We start from the raw sequence: 17,286 nt of genomic DNA, 5'->3' as shown, positions 1-17,286 counted from the left end.
TTTCTCCTTTAAAAGACTTATTCTGAGAGAATTTATCCAGGAAAGTGGCTAGGAATGATATCAAAAAAATGTCACATTGTTGGCATGTTGAGCTTCCATTCCACTAAAACCTCCCCCAATCTTTTTCAAAAGGATAACAATTTAGCCACACCATGTCCATCTTATGCTTGTGAAACAGAGGTTAGGGAACACAGGGGAATGACTTTATATTCATCCTGATGGAATTTCATTATTTAATTTGGCCTAATGCTCTAACTTACAGAGATATTGTTGGAACCTTCTATAAGGATATCCTCCTCGCATCCTCCTATGCACTTAAATCTAAATACTTCTCTCATGTTTCTTTTGAAAAAAAAAAAAACCTTAATTTCTGTTTTGGGCTCATTTCTAAGATGGAAGGGCATGGGCTAAGCAAAAAGGATTAAATGATTTGCCAGGGTCACTAGAAAATGTCTTAGATCCTCCCAATTTCAAGCCTGGCTCTCTATCCACTGTGCCACCTACCTTCCTCTCATGTTTCTTAAGGAAAGAAAGAAAACCCGTTATAGCCAAATCATTTAACTGCTGGGACTCATCAGTTTTCCTTATCTGAAAATGTGAATAAAAATCTTTTGACTACTTACTTTATAAAATTGTAATGGGGAAAACAAATTGAAATTTTTCATTTCACTGTGTTCATCTCTTCCTTGCTTCTCAGGTTATATTTTTGCATTTTGGTTATTTCTGTATATATCTTCTTATCCAACCAGATTATAAGCCCCATGAAGTCAGCAACTAATATCTTATTTAGCTTTGTTTTCCCCAACACAGTATTGTGCACATGGTAGGAAATTAATCAGTTTTCTTGAATTGAATTATATAATCCATTTAGAACCTGAAACCACATTTCGTGGAAAAGGCTCATATTCTTGGTTCCATAGCAGTGGTCACTTCTTAGAAACTGATTCCAGATATCCAGCTAAAACAGAGGAGGTCCTTTCTCTGGCTGCTCAAACAGTGTTTTAGAAGCAAAGGGAGTTAGGGAGGCAAATTATTGTTTAATAAGCATGCTTTTATTATAGCCTCTATTTGGCTGTAAATAATTAACCAGTTAAACATTAAATAATTAACTCTGTGAAATAGATTAAAGAGTAAACAAAGTAAATGTACTCTCTCATTTTGATCCCCTTCCCTTACCAAAGCACTAGAAAGATGGCAATATCCCCTATAACCAAGATACTCAAGTCTTGGTCTTACCCACATTTCATTATTCATGTTTTGGCTTGGGGATGGGTGACCAAGGCAGAGACACCAAGTCAGCTAGAAAAAGAGATACAGCTGTGGTATAGTGGAAAGGTTCATAGACCAGTAGCAAGGAAACATTCCTAGCTATGTGACTTCAAGCAAATGACTCCAGGCCTCAGTTTCCTCAAATGTAAAATGAATGATTTGGACTAGAAGATAACTGATATGTAACGTCATCATTTATTCAAATATTCTGTGAACCTTCTTCAGAAAGTCAAATAGTTCACAAGTCTGCTACTTAATCCCTTTGCTATACTTAGCACACAAGCCAGGAGGAATTCCCTTCCCCAAATCACCTATTCCAGAAAGTTCTATTCTCTTACCCATGAAAGAGTCCCTGGATATTACAAACTTGAGTCATTATAAGGATTAGATATTGTCTACAGAGCTGCTAGGAAGTCACGTATCTGGCCTAACATAGTGCTAGCTTCAAAGTATATTATGTAAGCCAGGGATAAGCTGCCAAAGGAATAATTGATTACAGTGACCATTTCAAGCAAACAGATCTGAAATTTGGTTCCCTTCTTATAAACTTAATATGCTTCATCTGCTTCTAATTCAGAAAAAGTATAGAAATGGACAAGTCCAAAATTCAGAATGTGGAAAGATCTTTTAAATTATAATTGCCTTTTATTTTTTTTTTTCAGAAAAGCGAACTTTTCCAAACGGTACTTAAAGTAGACATTCTTTAAGAAAACTGCCGTTCTTTTAGGACTATATAATGGAATCAACTCTCCGTGTCCTTCTGCCAGTCTCTTCTCTGCCAATAATTATCTGTCAGCTTCTTAATGTGAAAAAGATGGGATTGAAATAGATAATAAGAATAAGTTTTCCCCAGTTAGACTATAAATTCCTTGAGTACAGGGACTATATTTTTTTCACAGTGAGAGAGGACTTCTTTGCATCTCCAACAAACTTAAAATAGTGTCTGGTACATAATAACACTTAATAATTTGTTTATTGATTGACTATAATCATAATAATGACTTACATTTATAGCTAAGCTGCTTTCTCCACATCAGTTGTAAAAAGTACAAGTATTCTTATCCCCATTTTATAGATGAGGAAACTGAGATTCCAAAAATGGTCAGTTTCATGAGGTCAGCCAAATTTTTTTCAGTTTTCAGGTCCCTGCAAATTCTAAATGTCAATGATAATGTATTGTGACTAGCTGGAACCAGCAGATTTCTTTGCTCTCAATTCCTTTGTTAACTTCTCAGCTTCCATATATATAGCTCTTCAATGCCTACAGCCCAACAGAGATCTAATTTATCCACTAAAAAAGGGCATTTAGATTGAGAGAAAAATAATAATAATAGCTAACATTTATATTGCTCTTATCACATGCCAGAGACTGTGCAAAGTGCTTTACAAAAATTAACTTATTTGATCCTCACCAGAACTCTGGGAAATAAGTGCTATTATTGTTTCCATTTTATAGTTCAGGAAACTGAGACAAGCAGAAGTGAAGTGAATTACCTGTGGATTATAGGGCTAGTAAATGCCTGAGGTCACATCCGAAAGACCTGGGTCTTTATTCACTGAACCACCTATCTTCTGCCCTGAAAGAATGAAAGCTAAGAAACTGGGTGGTAGGAGAAAGTGTATCAGAAGAGCAGGCGAATGGATCTCCTCCATTCTCAAAACAGAACCACAAGAAGGGAGGAATAAAGAGGAAATTGAATGACTTTCCAGCTTTTCCCCAAGTGTTCCCAATGTGAGTCTTTATGATCTTGTTTGACTATCCAGAACTTAAGGCCCACCCCTATTGAAATAAAATTTTTAGAACTCATCATGATTCTAGAATGAAATGATTTTTGGATCATCCCAGGCCCTGGTCCTTCTTCTTACTATAGGTAATTGAAAGTCATCTGTATGTACAAACAGGGACTTGAACAGCATGTGTGTTGTGGTCGCTCTGATTTTACAAGGGCCATTAAATTCATGAAGCTATTTTGTGCAATCAACATCAAAACCTGGTTCCTCTATTATAAGCATGAACATTCTGAGAATTCAACATTCATTACTTCCATTGATGTGGATTTTACTACTTTAAAAAAATTTTTATGCAATGTTCACTTCAAAGAAAATACCCCCAAAGTAACATAGCATTACAATTATAGCCTGTTAGACAGAATAATAAAATGCAAATTGAGAGAAACCAGGTAAAGCTGAAAAAATGGATTTTAGAAAATATCATCCCCATAGATTCTAAGTAAATAAGCTGGACAAAGAGCTCATAGCTTGAAACACAAAGGGAAAAGAAGAGAAAATTGTTTCCCTCCCCCTCTTCCTTTTTTTTTTTAAAGAAAAAAATCACACAAGAAAATAAAGAGCAGAACTGTGGAACAGAGGTCCTGAAATCCTTAAGTGAAAGGCTCTGACATGGCAAAAGAAAAGGCGTCTTTGTGTTTAATCAATGGTCTTATCCTTCCTATGGGTCGAGGTGCCATTGTTAGCTCCAGTAACTGAGGTCAGAGGACAGAGGTATCCAGTGGCATAAGATTGATTTCTTTACAACAAAATAGCAGACTCCTTACTCTCTGAAGGTAACAATGAAAGACCAGATGCCACGTGGCCTGAGCCCTTTGACAAATGAAAGCCTAAAGTACCAAAGGGCATGCCTTAGAAGTGTGATATAGGAGTCCAAGGCTGCCATCAACATTTCCATTCTGAAGATTCAGGGTTGCATTTACCAGTGTTACCCTTCCATAAACTAATGAGGTCACATAGTTATCTAATACAAAACTCTTTTCTTTGTTGCCTGAGGCTGTTGCCTGGCATTTAAAACTGCTTCCAGGATTCCTATTGATTTTGATCCATATGGGGCACCCCACCAACTTGGGCCACTCATGATTAACCTTATTGAATATATTTGGGGGTCAACAAGGAGAGAGAGAGAGAGAGAGAGAGAGTAAAGAAGAAGAAGAAGGAAGAAGAAGCTTTGGCAATTCAACAAATTAAATTAGGAGATGTACCCATCTAAGCTAATGTCCCATTCAGGGTTTTGTGTGTGACCTTGAGCAGCATTGCCAGGAAGAATCAGTGCATTTACTGCTATTCCCTCTATTTTGGGGCAATGTGCAATTTATTTCCCTGGGTTTCCAGTTAAAGAAACAAGATTGTATTAGGTTTCTTGGTCACCATCTTTTCTTTTTTTGTTATTATTGGTGTTTGCTTGTTTATTTGTATCTGTTTTCCTGGCAGCTGTAAATTGAATTTCTGACACCTTAGATGCCTAAGCTCTACTTTTGGTGCCCAGAGGGGACTGATGGAGAGAAGAAAAGGCATTTCTTTTGCCTCAGCAGCAACTGATTTTGCAGAAGTTTTCTCTAATAGCAATGACTATATACCATGTTCCCCAGGGAAGGGAGTTGTGGTAAGAAAGAAGAATTGGCATTAATGTTCTGGGACCAACAACATCAGTCTGGCTGACTTCATGAAAAGATACTTCAATTTGAGTTTTGTTAGAGTTGGGAAAATCATCCTACACTTGGAAGTTCTTAACTTTTTTTGGTACAGTGGCCTACTTTGGCAGGCTACACAACCTTATTGACCCCTTCCCCCCTCCAAAAAAAGTGTTTAAATATATAAAACATATAAGATCACAAAGGAGATAAATTATATTAAAAATGGACATCAAACTAGTTTAAAAACCCTTAGCTTTTATCCTAGTATCAATCTCAGAAACTAGAGCAGATTGGGTAATAGAGGTCAAGAGACTTGCCCAAGTTCTCACAGGTCAAATTTGAACCCAAGTTATCTGACTCCAATCTTGGTGCTCCTAGCTGCCCTCAAACTTTTTTTAACCAAGTTCAAAGCATCCAGGTAAAGAATCTGTTGTACTAAAGCAGTGTTCCCAAAGTGAGGTGCTGAAGCGGTCCAGGGAGGCAGTGATGGCCACAGATGCATTTATCTTTCCTATTAATTGCTATTAACATTTTTAAAAACTTAATTTCCAGGGGGCTAAGTAATATTTTTCTGGAAAGAGGGTGGTAGACCAAAAAAGTTTGGGAACCCCTGTACTAGAGGAATCCTAAAGGTACCATAATGTATTAGACCCTCAGGACAATTCAAGTCAACACACATTTATTAAACATCTACTTTGTGCTAGGCTCCATGATAAAAACTGGAAATATAAAGAACGGCCAAAAAAAAAAAAAAGTCCCATCTTTGAAGGAGTTCACAGTGTAATGGAAGAGGAAGGGAGGAAAGAAAAAGAGTACAATTATGTAATGTATCCCCTTCGAGGTAAAACTGAGGCTCTTCTAGTTTGTGTGTTATCTCCCCAATAGAATGCAAACTCTTCAAGGGTAGACACTATGGCTTTGGTTTGGTTTTTTTAAACCTTTACCTTCTATCTTATAATCTATACCGTATATTGGTTCTAGGACAGAAGAGGGCTAAGTGGGCATTAAAGTGACTTACCCAGGGTCACATACCTAGGAAGTGTGAACTAGACTTGAATCCAGGACTTCCCATCTCTGGACCTGGTTCTCAATCCACTGAGCCACCTTGCTGCCTCCCCACCTCCACTATGAGGTTTTTTGTTTGTTTATTTGTTTTTACTTCTTTTGTATCTCTAGCAATTAACACAGGGCCTGACACAGAGCAATTAGTTAACTCATGCATGATGACTGACTAACTTTACTGAGATCAATCCAAGAGTTTCCTGGAGGATTTTGGTGTTCCTCCTCCCCCAGATTGCTCCAGACCTTCTACCTCTATACTAATATATACTGATATTGGACCTCCATTTCTAATGAGATGTTTGCCTCAGTTTCCTCATCTGTAAAAAGAGCTGGAGAAGGAAATGGAAAAAATCACTCCATTATCCTTGCCAAGAAAACCCCACGTGGGGTCATAAAGAGTAGGACATGAACTGAAACAAATAAACAACAAGCCAAATGAGAGGAAGAGGAAGAGAAAAATGAGGAGAGGGAAAAGGAGGGGAAGAAAGAGAAGAAAATGGATAGAAATGGGGAGGAAGCATGCACCTGTTGGTGAAGGCTAATTTGTAGTGATTATGTCTGACTCGGTTTTCAAGAGAACATTATATACAGCGAGAGGATTTTTGTTTGAAGAATGACGTGTGTATGCCCACCTCCTGAGAAAGAATTAATAAATAGAAACAATCAAAGTAGAGTTTCTATAAACATTTATCTTCTTTTTAAATGATACCTTCTTTAATGTGGTGAGGGGAGGTAAGGAGAATGCTAACCTGGGAGTTTTAATGTAACAAACTAATAAATTTTAATTTTTTTCAAAGACAGGCTGACTTACATGTTGTATTATCAGTCAACCTTGATGATCTTTTCCACTAATAAATTAAAAAGTTTTCCCTAATTTTTTGTCTTATTCATTTAAAAATTTTAATTAGTTTAGTCTTCTAGAAAGTGCTCCATGTCACAGACAGAGGCCTGCTGAAGAGCCATTCTCCTTTCTCATGTTTAGTGCCATTGTACTTCTCAGCACTTAAAGCATGTACAGTGTAATAAAAATTACTACGTTCTGTTGGTGGTGGCACTTATCTGATAAGAGTGTCATAACATGAATAAAATGTGTGAAAGAACTGAAAAGCTGAGTGATGATTCTGATATTGAAACTGCAAACCAGATGATACTCTAATCTGCAGCACCTACCACCACACTTAGAAATACATTGTGTTATGTTTCATTTTTAGTCATGAGTGACAGGATTAATCTAGTATTATGAGTAGAAAAGGAATAAGTTGCTGATCGTAAGGATTTCTAGAATTTGCTGTGGTCATTCACCAAGCCCAAAGATACTGTCCATTCTTCCCCTCAGAGAGTCCTTGGTGGACAATTAGTTAGAAATTTGCATGGGCGAAAGAGGTTAGGAAATAAAAGACAGCAAAGATTATTATGACTTAATTTGCTCTATGCTTTTCCTTGGCCATTACATCTCTAGTTTCTCATGCCTTTATGATGTGGATAGATCCAGTATCATTAGTACAATTATAAAGGCAAGGAAGTTGAGACAGAAAGAAATGAGATGACTTATCAAAGTAATTAAAGACTAATTTTAATCAATCAGCATGTACATATAATACTATCTCACATTTATATAATGTCTTAAGGTTTAGAACGTGCTTTCCCTCACAAACACCATGAGAGGTAAGTAACATAATTATTATTATCCCCACCTTCTAGAGAAGAAAATGAAGCTTAGAGAGTTAAATGGCAGCTAATAAGTATTGGAGTCCAACATCTGACCCAAATTTCTTGCCTCTAATTTCAAAACTCTCTCTATTATACCATGCTAGCATTCTTTCTTGAACAAATAAAGTATAAACTTTTTCTAAATACTGTCGAGGACACAAAGATATGATCTATGCTCAAGTAGCTTACAAGCTAACTGGAGTTAATAAGAAGTTTAAGCATAAAGCGATATCTTAACAAACAATATGATCACTGCCAAATGAATGGTAGTGATGAGTGATGGAAGAACTTGAATGGATAGGATTTTGAAAGCCAACAAGAGAAAGAGACACAGAGACACAAAGACATAGAAGGACAGAGATACAGAGACAGAAACAGAGAAGCTTTCATATAGGGGACATAGTAGGGAGAACAAAGGTGATGAAAAGAGATAACAAAAATTGAAATATTTCACAGACTAGCTGGAGCTTCTTGCACTTTTGGTCCCAAGGCTAATGGGATTGTGGCATAGAGTGGAGGGATTTTGTGTGAAAATAATAGGAAATCGTGTTAGAAAGATAAGCTGGGACTAGATTAAGAAAAATCTTTAACATTTAAGAAATTTGGTTATTATTCTGAATGTAATAGGAGCCACTGAAGAGTCTAGAGTGGACATGATCATAACTGTTTAATAAATGTTTGTTGGATTGGATTAAAATTGTTTTTGTAGATCAGTCTGATGGTTGATTGCAAATGAATTGAAGTCAAGAAGACCATAAGTGAGAAAACTTCATATTTCATGCTTACTTTAAGAGAAAAACAAACTTTAGGTTTCAAAATTTTTAATTGAACATATTTTAAAATATGGTTTGAAAAACACTTTGCCCATACATCTTTAACAACAAAGTCATGGGAAATAATTACCCAATTTCACACCAAAGTGAATTTTTTATTTCCTTTAACCAAAGACTGTCTTCAATTCTGGGAGAGGGATTTTTTCCTTTGTGTCTGCAGTTATTGCTGCTGTTTTCCCACAATATCAGCCTGGCAGATTCAAATTCCCAAGTATAGTAACTGGGTAGTCTTCTTCAACGGATTATTTAAAGCTTAACTCGGATCCGTATCCCAACTTTCATGCTTACTTGCTGTGTGGCTTTGGACAAGTTGCTTTTAACTACTCGATATATAAAATGAGGGGGTTAAGGTAGATGGCCTCTAAGATTTCTTGTAGTTTTAGATCTATGATGTTATGAATGAACATATCAAAGAGTAGTCACTAACAAGGTATATTGTTTATAATCAGTTGACACACCCCTCTCCATCAGCCAGGAAAAATGATCACTAGCCCATACTTAGAACCCTATATAAATTCAAGTGTGTAGATTAGCCTAAGCCTCAACTTAGCATAAAATCTAAACAAGATTTCCCTTTTCCTTGATTTTTTAGGAATCTTTGTTGATGAAAAAATATCATTGTGATCAGAATTTATGTTTCTTATTCTATTCTTCAAAGTAAGAAGGCCCCTGTTCACTGGAGGCTACTAAAATATTTCTTAGACTGCTTGGTAAACTGATTAGGTGAATGGGTTCCATGGGACTGTAGTTCCCATGTGTTCCAGTAAGAACCTATAGCAGCAAGTTAGCCCTACTGACTAGCCCCATTGCAGGGTCATTTAAAATGTGAAAAAGCTATGAGCCAAGTCACTTAGTCAAACTATATTAAAAGTTTTACTTTCATTCCCAGGTTAAATTCCCATGGTCTTGGGGGGGGAGGGGGAATCTTCTAAACAATTGTTCTTTTCTGCAAAAGGGCTATATGGTAGCCTAGCCTTATGGTTAAGAAATTTAAATCTCTAAAGAATCCAAACTCAAAGTTGAAGATCCTGGAAGCCTTTGAATTCTAGATTGAGAAGGAAGTGAGAAGGAAGATCAAAGGGGAGGGAAGTCAGGTAGGTAGGAGAGGGGACAGGAGAATTTGTAGAATAGGATGGGAGGTGACTAGGTTTTTAAGTCACTGACTAAAAATTTTATTTGCATGCATATCTTTTTTGCCCATTGATAGAGGAGATGGTTAATGACCATGGGGATAGAGGAGTGACAGCAAAGAAGTGAAATTTTGTGAGCCAATACTTTTTCTGGTCTGATAGATCTTGAAAGCACTAACTTAGCTTTCCTTTAGATTGAAGGCATGATGAAAAAGTTAGACATATGTCAAGTACTTACATACCAGTCTCTACTAAAGTCCTACTCTTAATTCATCATTCTGGCATGGTGGTGGTCTTGGCTTCTCAGGTTCTATATCAAGAGAATTCAAGATCAGTCAGATCTTACCAAGCTGGAAAGGCTTCAAATAGGCTCTAACTTTAAACTTGAAGATGGCAGACATTGTCTTGCCATTATCAGGGAAGGTCATAAGCAGAGAGGGTTGACTTCCAGATGATAAGATTTTGTAGGCCACAACATTTAGGCCCTAGTAATAGGAGAACAAAACTGGCATTTGAGAAAGGAAGTATATCCTTGTCAATGAAATTGAAGATCCTGAAGTAATAAAACATACGACAGAATCCTTAAAGTACTGAAGTCCTAACAGAGCAAAACATATTTTCCAAATGACTCTCATTATAACCATTCTAGAGTCTCATCCTCTTTATCTCTAAATTAAAGAGTTTGGACTTGGTAATCTCTAAGGCTCCTTCTAGCTCCAAAATCCATGAACCTCCAGTTATCATTTCAGATGTTTTCCCATGGAAAAATAATTGACACTCTCCCTCACCCTAAACTTAATAAAAATCACAGTAAAGAATCCCGACAATCTCTTTAAGAACCATTCTGTTTTGGGTCAGTGTGCAGCCTACGTGCACTTAATTCTCCCATACAACCCCTGCAGGAAAAGTTAATCTAATGGACAATCAATCCACATAGCTGTTGTACCTTCATTACAAGCAGACATATATTAAAATACACCACATTGTTAATTCTTATTTTCTTGGGCATTCTCTTTGACTTGAATGTTTAAGCAGCCACACAACAAGCAAGGCTATTCCTCCAGGTATTCCCTCATTAACTGAAAGAGCCACATGGAAGCACTTAATCTTATAAAATGGAGCCAGAGCTAGTGAGCTATATTGCATTGACATTTAGGTGTTATTGTCTCTTTAAAAATTCCCTAACCCTTGCTTTGCCTACTGTTTTACATTTTAATCACTGCCATAATAAACTGCTGATCTATTAAATATCTTTTAACTTGATATTGTCTGTGGTCAATAGGTATTAATTAAAGCAGAGTTCTTAACATGTTTGGGAATTTTTCCCCTTTTAAGGTGACCCAGAACTAAGTGCAGCCTTCTTTGCCTCCAGTCTACTTCCAGGCCTGGCTCTCTATCCACTGAGCCACCTAGCTGCTCCTACCAACTTTTCTTTGCCAATTTTTCATATCCTCTTTTTCACACCAGCAACAGGTATATGTACCCATATAGCAGTAGCTAAATGTGCCCATTCTAGGCACTTGGAGATAGAGAAGAAGTCATTGCTAATAATTTATACTAAATATAATTCACAAATTGGAGAGGAGCAACATAGAAGATTGATAACAGCTCATATCTATACACTATTGTGCTTTCTGTTTTGCAAAGCATTTTATATATTTTTCTCATTTGATCCTCACAACAACCTTGTTAGTTTGGTGCTCTTGTTTCTATTTTACAGATGACAAAAAACAAGAACTAAAAGAGGCTAAGTGGCCATGTCATGTAGTTCACAGGAGATCAGGATTCAAACTCAAGTCTCTCTAGCTTCAACTCTAATCCTCTTTCCAGTATCCCACCTCTACCAAATTTTCTTCTTTTTCCATTTTTTTAAATCCTTCCTCTTAAAATCTATACTAACTATTCCAAAGAAGAAGAGTGGTAAGGGCTAGGCAATTGGGGTTAAGTGATTGCACAGGGTCACCCAGTTAGGAAGTGCCTGAGGTCAGATTTGAACCCAGGACCTCCCATCTCCAGGCCTGGCTCTCGATTCACTGAGTCACCTATCTACCCCTATGAATTTTTCTACATCAATTTTTCAAATCCTCTTTTTGACACTTGCAGTAGGTATATATCCCTCTATAATATATGCATATGTACAGATGATTTGATATCTAAATAAGCCATATAAATCATGTTGTGCCTATCAGTTTGGGTTAGCCACATGCACTGTGAAGATGAAGCCAAACATTGATAACAGAATAAACAATTGAATGGTTGGTTTTTAGTGAGGAAGAATTGAAAAGCTAAGGTGGGAAAGAAGTGTATGGAGAAATGAAAACAGTTTAAGAAGTAAAAAGAATAGTATAGAAAAGGGAAGAATAAAAAGAAACTTTGACAGATAATTACATGGAGGAGGTCATGTTTTTATACTGATATGGCCACACTTAAGTTCCACTTTGATGTCTTGACCTGGCATAGAGCTTGTTAGGGATTCTCAATGCCATATCAGTGAAATATAAGCTCTGACTAGTGGAATATAAGCGCTGGTGGACCAAGTTGCAAAGGTTTTGAGTCTGAGCCTGGGGCCAGACTCTGGGTGCTTTTTGGCTTAGAACCAGCCAAGAAAAATATAGAGAGGTTCATCACTGTTAGCCACAGGTTACTGAATTTGGGGATACTACCTCTTCTCAAAAACAATCTAATGAGTCATAGCAGAAGAGAAATTGAAGAAAACATAAATGAAAAGGGTCATTTGGGGGTCTAGGGAGAATCATGGTCCAAATTGATTTACAAATAAATTCTATCAAACATTTAAAGAGCAGATAAAATCTATTTTATAAATTACTTGCAAAATTATTAAAAGGAGCAACTTACTAAAGTCTTTTTATGAGACAGATGATACTGATACACACAAACCAGGGAGAGGTGCAGTAGACAATGAAAACTATAGATCAATATCATGAATAAATATAAATGGGAAAATGTTAAATAAAAACACCTATGGAAGGAATATATAGATATTGAGGACTCAGAAAAAAACTTCTGTTGTCCAGGAATACAGAGGATCTCATTTTAAATCTCAAACCTGCTGCTAACACTTCAAACTGTGAACTGGGGCTTCAATTTCCTCATTTATAAAATGACAGTTTGGAACTAAGTAATTTCTAGTATTTCTTCCAGCTCTAAAAGATTATGAACTATTTAGATAAGTGATTCCCAAAATGGGCACCACCTCCCCCTGGTGGATGCTACAGTGATCCAAGGGTGGGGCTGTGATGGCCACAGGTGCATTTGGGGGCGGTGAATAACTGTAAGGGGGCAGTGATAGTATGTGACAGGGGGCACTAAGTAATATTTTTTCTGGAAAGGGGACGGTAGGCCAAAAAAGTTTGGGAACCACCAATCTAGATCATGGTTCTTTTGTTTAATAGAAATATTCAGTAATAAATAATGTTAATTTATACTCATATTTAGGCGAAACTATATTAAAAATGATGAATAATCATTATGGTACTTTATTTTAAAGTCATAAAACAACATTTCTTCTGTACAATTAAATATATCTGATTTTTTTCTCTCTGAAATATTAGCAATTATGCTTTAAAAAGTAGTAGTCCTCTGTTAGTCCTGATCAATTGAAACCCACCTCTTTTTAAGCCACCTTCTCTCTATCTTTCACTGATCTCACCTATTTCTGTAGTTTTAACTATCACCTCTATAGAGATGATTCCTAAATCTCTATCTCTAGTTCCAACTTCAGCTCTGAATTTGTGACTCCAGTCACCCAGGCTTAAACATATAGTCATTTTTGACCATTTTCCTTTCTCCTTCCTTCACATACAATCAACTGCTAAAATTATGTCAATATCTATATAGTATGTAGTACAATATCTCCCCACCCACACTCTCTCTCTCTCTCTCTCTCTCTCTCTCTCTCTCTCTCTCTCTCTCTTTCTCTCTCTCTCCTAATTTCCATCTTAGAATCAATACTGTATATCTGTTCTAAGACAGAAAAACAATAAGGACTGGGCAATGAAGGTAAGTGACTTGTGTAGAGTCACACAGATAAGAAGTGACTGAGGCTAGATTTGAACCCAGGACCTCCTTTCTCTAGACCTGGCTTTCAATACACTGAGCCACCTTGCTGCCCCCAGCAATATCTCTTTGATCCAGGTCCCTCCCTTCTTTTTTTCCATTCTCATTCTGACCATCCTAGTTTATGTCCTTACCAAATTGCCTCATCTATTTTAATTGCCTCCTAATTGACCTCCATGCCTCCAATATATCCTTCTCACTGCCACCAGGGTAATCTTACTAATGAATTTCCCTTTTTCCAAAGCCTTTAGTAGTTCTTCATTGCCTACTGATGGCATGAAAGGTCGTCCATAATCTACCTCAAATTTACTTTTCTAACCTTATTTCACATTACTCTCCAAATCCATTCTGGACTACTTATCATTTCCATTGAATTTCATCCTCCCTTCCTGCCTTTTGTCATACTTTCCCCTAGTGATTGTAGTGAAATCTACTACATCTTCAAGGTCCAGCATGAGAGCCATCTCTTCAATGAAGCCTTCCCTACCCAAAAAGTGACTTCTCTACCCCATCTTAAATCTCTAATACTATCTTCTGCTATATATTAGGTCCCAATTAGTACAAAGAATAAATCCCCTGAAGTGGTTACATTATTCAGATTCACACTACATATTTCCATTGGACTGGACTGAATGATCATATTTTATATAATTATAAATTTGAATAGATTGAATTTAAATATATGCAACCACTTCAAAGAATTCATTATTCACACTAATCAGAACTTAGACTTCTACTTATGCTTTAGCCTGCTTTATAGTTCCTTATACAAGCTTCTTACTTCCTACTAGTTATAAACTTAAAAAAAATTTTTTTTACAAATTACATATAATAATAAATTTCCACATAAATTTTCCAAAGTTGTAAGATGCAAATGGTCTCCCTCCCTTCTTTCCCTCCTCATTCTCAGAACTAGGAAGCAATTCAATCTGGGTTATACATGAATTATCATGTAAGACATATTTCTATATTGTTCATTTTCATAAGTGAATAATCATATAAGCGAAAACTCTAAAACAAAAGCATAAATAAATAAGAAGAAAATAGTTGTAAACTTCCTGAGGATGAAGTGCTTGTCTTCTACCTTTGTGTCAGCTATCCTGCTCCCTTGCAGAAAGCATGTATTTAATAAAATTGCTATTTTGAAGCACGCGTCTCCCCTCCTCCCAAGCAGAGAGGTAATGACATCTCTTTGGCTAAGTAAAAAGGTTGTTTCTACATTAAAAGGGATCAAGCTGTTGGTTTTGTGAATGTTCAGATCTAGAAGTGAGTCTTCCTAGTAAACTCTCTTGTGTACCTCTAAGCCAAAAGCATATTCTACATTATTGTACTAAAACTCAGGTACTATGGTATAAAAATGAAATTATCTCCTGCTTCCTTCTAATCTCACAAGTGAGATTGTCTTACCTCTCTACCTGTGGCATTTATATTGATAAACTGAGAGGCTTAAAGTGGGCATCTCGTCATAAAACCAAGCATCTCCTCTATCACTCCAGCATATTTACAAAACAAAAGTAATTAAATCTTGGAAAACTGCCCCTTACATTCTTTGACATAACATGTATGCATTAATGGAATATAGTTTTTGAGAATCTCAATAGGGCAGGCCATAAAACTTTTCCTCACCATATTACCTTTTCTCCCGAACGCTTAATTCAAGTGAGACTAGGAAAGGATCTCAGTTCTAATAAAAATAAGAATATTCTTCATGCATATGCTTCAGACCAAGAGTCGGTATTGTTGTTGTTTATTAGGTTAAATGGGGCATGTCAGTGGATTAGGAAATTTAAGAAAAAGACACAGAAAAGACACTTGGAAGATTACTCTATTTTGTTTTTGTTTTAAAAACCTTACCTTCTGTCTTAGAATCAATACAAGTGCCTGTTCCAAGGTAGAAGAGCAATAAGGGCTAGGCAACTGAGGTTAAGTGACTTGCCCAGCGTCACACAACTAGGAAGTGTCTGATGTCACATTTGAAACCAGGCCCTCCTGTCTCCCCTCCAGGACTGGATCTCTATCCATCTATTTCCCTGAAGGTTATTTTGTTTTTAAAAGGAAGCAAAGGAAACACAGAATCTTTTTTTCCCCCAAGTCAACAGGGAAATTGTTTACATAATTATTTTATACTCTTGACTGGTCAATATTTCCCAGGTAACAGTATTGTGCTTTGTTTTACCTTCTCAGGAGATGACCCATTCCTGGCCTCCACCTCTTTCTGCTATCCACACTCCTGGTAAAGTAGAAGCAAGCAAGTTTTCATTTCCAAATAAGGTAAGACTTTACATAATTCAGAAGATGTATGCTTTGATATCACCTATGTGCTATGGTTTTGGTTTTTTTTTATGGACTTACTCTATATTTTTGCTATATCTTTATAAGTAGAAGTATATCACCTTAAATAATATCACAAATAGATATTCATCCATGCCAAAGTTGTAAAACGTGGACTTAAAGCTTTGATTACTGTGTGGAACTTGCTGGTACTATACAAAAATATCATGCATAGTGTAATTATTATCAAACCTAACAGCATAATTAGTAGTTATTCAAATAATGACTAATTACTAATCTCAAATAATGGTTAATAATAGCTAGCATTTATAAAGTGCTTTAAGGTTTGCAAAATACTTTACAATTATTATCTTGCTTAATCTTCAACAACCCTTTAAGGTAGATGCTATTATTTCCCCCATATTACAAATGAGGAAACTAAGACTGGGAAAGATTAACTGATTTATCCAAGGTCACATACCTGCTAAGTATATGAGGCCACATTTGAACTCAGTCCTCTCCAACTCCAGGCTCAGCTCGCTATCAGTGTACCATCAACTCCCTGCCATATATTTATATGACTATTGCTTAGAAAGTCAGATTCCTAGGAAAATCTAATATATTTTTGTCTTCTGATTTCTTTGTTTATATTTTCTACATGAACTTTGCACTAATCTTAGGATTTTCATTAGTGTGTGCTTGTGGTATGTGTATGGGACATACAAAACTGGAAAAGGCATTGTTGTACAGTAGATAAGTGGCTGCCCTTAGAATTAGGAAAATTTGGTGTCATGTTCTCTTCTCCAAAATATGCTACCTGTGTAGCCATTAAGGAGAGAGAGAGAGAGAGAGAGAGAGAGAGAGAGAGAGAGAGAGAGAGACAGATAGAGAGACAGAGAGAGAGACAGAGACAGAGAGACAGAGAGACAGACAGAGAGACAGAGAGAAATAGATAAATGGATGAATAGATGGATAAATAGATCAATAAATGCGTACATACATATAACAGATAATAAAATAAGATTTTAAAAGCCAAAAAATCAATTCTATAAATGTCTTCTTTAAAATAAGTAGTTTGGCATTTGGTATAATCCAAAGTAGAACCAATGAAGTTCTGATTCTATATCCAAAGCTATATCATTGTTGAGATAGTTATACGTATGAGGCAGCTATTAAATAATAGACATAAAGGTATGGGGTTAGGAATACCTGGCCTAAAGTCAAGTAGGGAAAGTGAGGAAGGAAGAGAGGGGATTAGTGGGGAAATATAGAGGGAGGGGAAAAGGGAAAGAGGGAAAAGGAGAAAGAAAAAGAGAGGGAGAGAGACAGAGAGTCAGTGAGTGAAAGAAAAAGAAAGAAAGGGAAAGGAAAGGAAAGAAAGAAGAGAGGAAGAAAGAGAAAGGGAAGGGAAGAGGGGGAAAGAGAGGAGAAGGGGAGAAAGACAGAGAGAGAATTGATGTGTATCTGGAAATTTCCTTTACTAATACACATCAGTTATCTGTCATCAAT

General features: G+C 36.4%; 1 protein-coding gene across 1 annotated transcript in view; it reads left to right on the top strand.

The window, feature by feature from the left end:
- AFF3 (AF4/FMR2 family member 3) overlaps window positions 1-17,286 on the top strand; it is a 673,975-nt gene that overhangs the window by 422,683 nt on the left and 234,006 nt on the right. The window contains exon 6 of the mRNA XM_044669302.1: window positions 15,691-15,777. Coding sequence (XP_044525237.1) covers window positions 15,691-15,777 — 87 coding nt within the window. The remainder of the gene's footprint in view (window positions 1-15,690; window positions 15,778-17,286) is intronic.

This window comes from Gracilinanus agilis, chromosome 3 (assembly GCF_016433145.1).
Source record: "Gracilinanus agilis isolate LMUSP501 chromosome 3, AgileGrace, whole genome shotgun sequence".
Taxonomy (NCBI): Eukaryota; Metazoa; Chordata; class Mammalia; order Didelphimorphia; family Didelphidae; genus Gracilinanus; species Gracilinanus agilis.
This window is presented reverse-complemented; position numbering and strand designations above follow the sequence as displayed.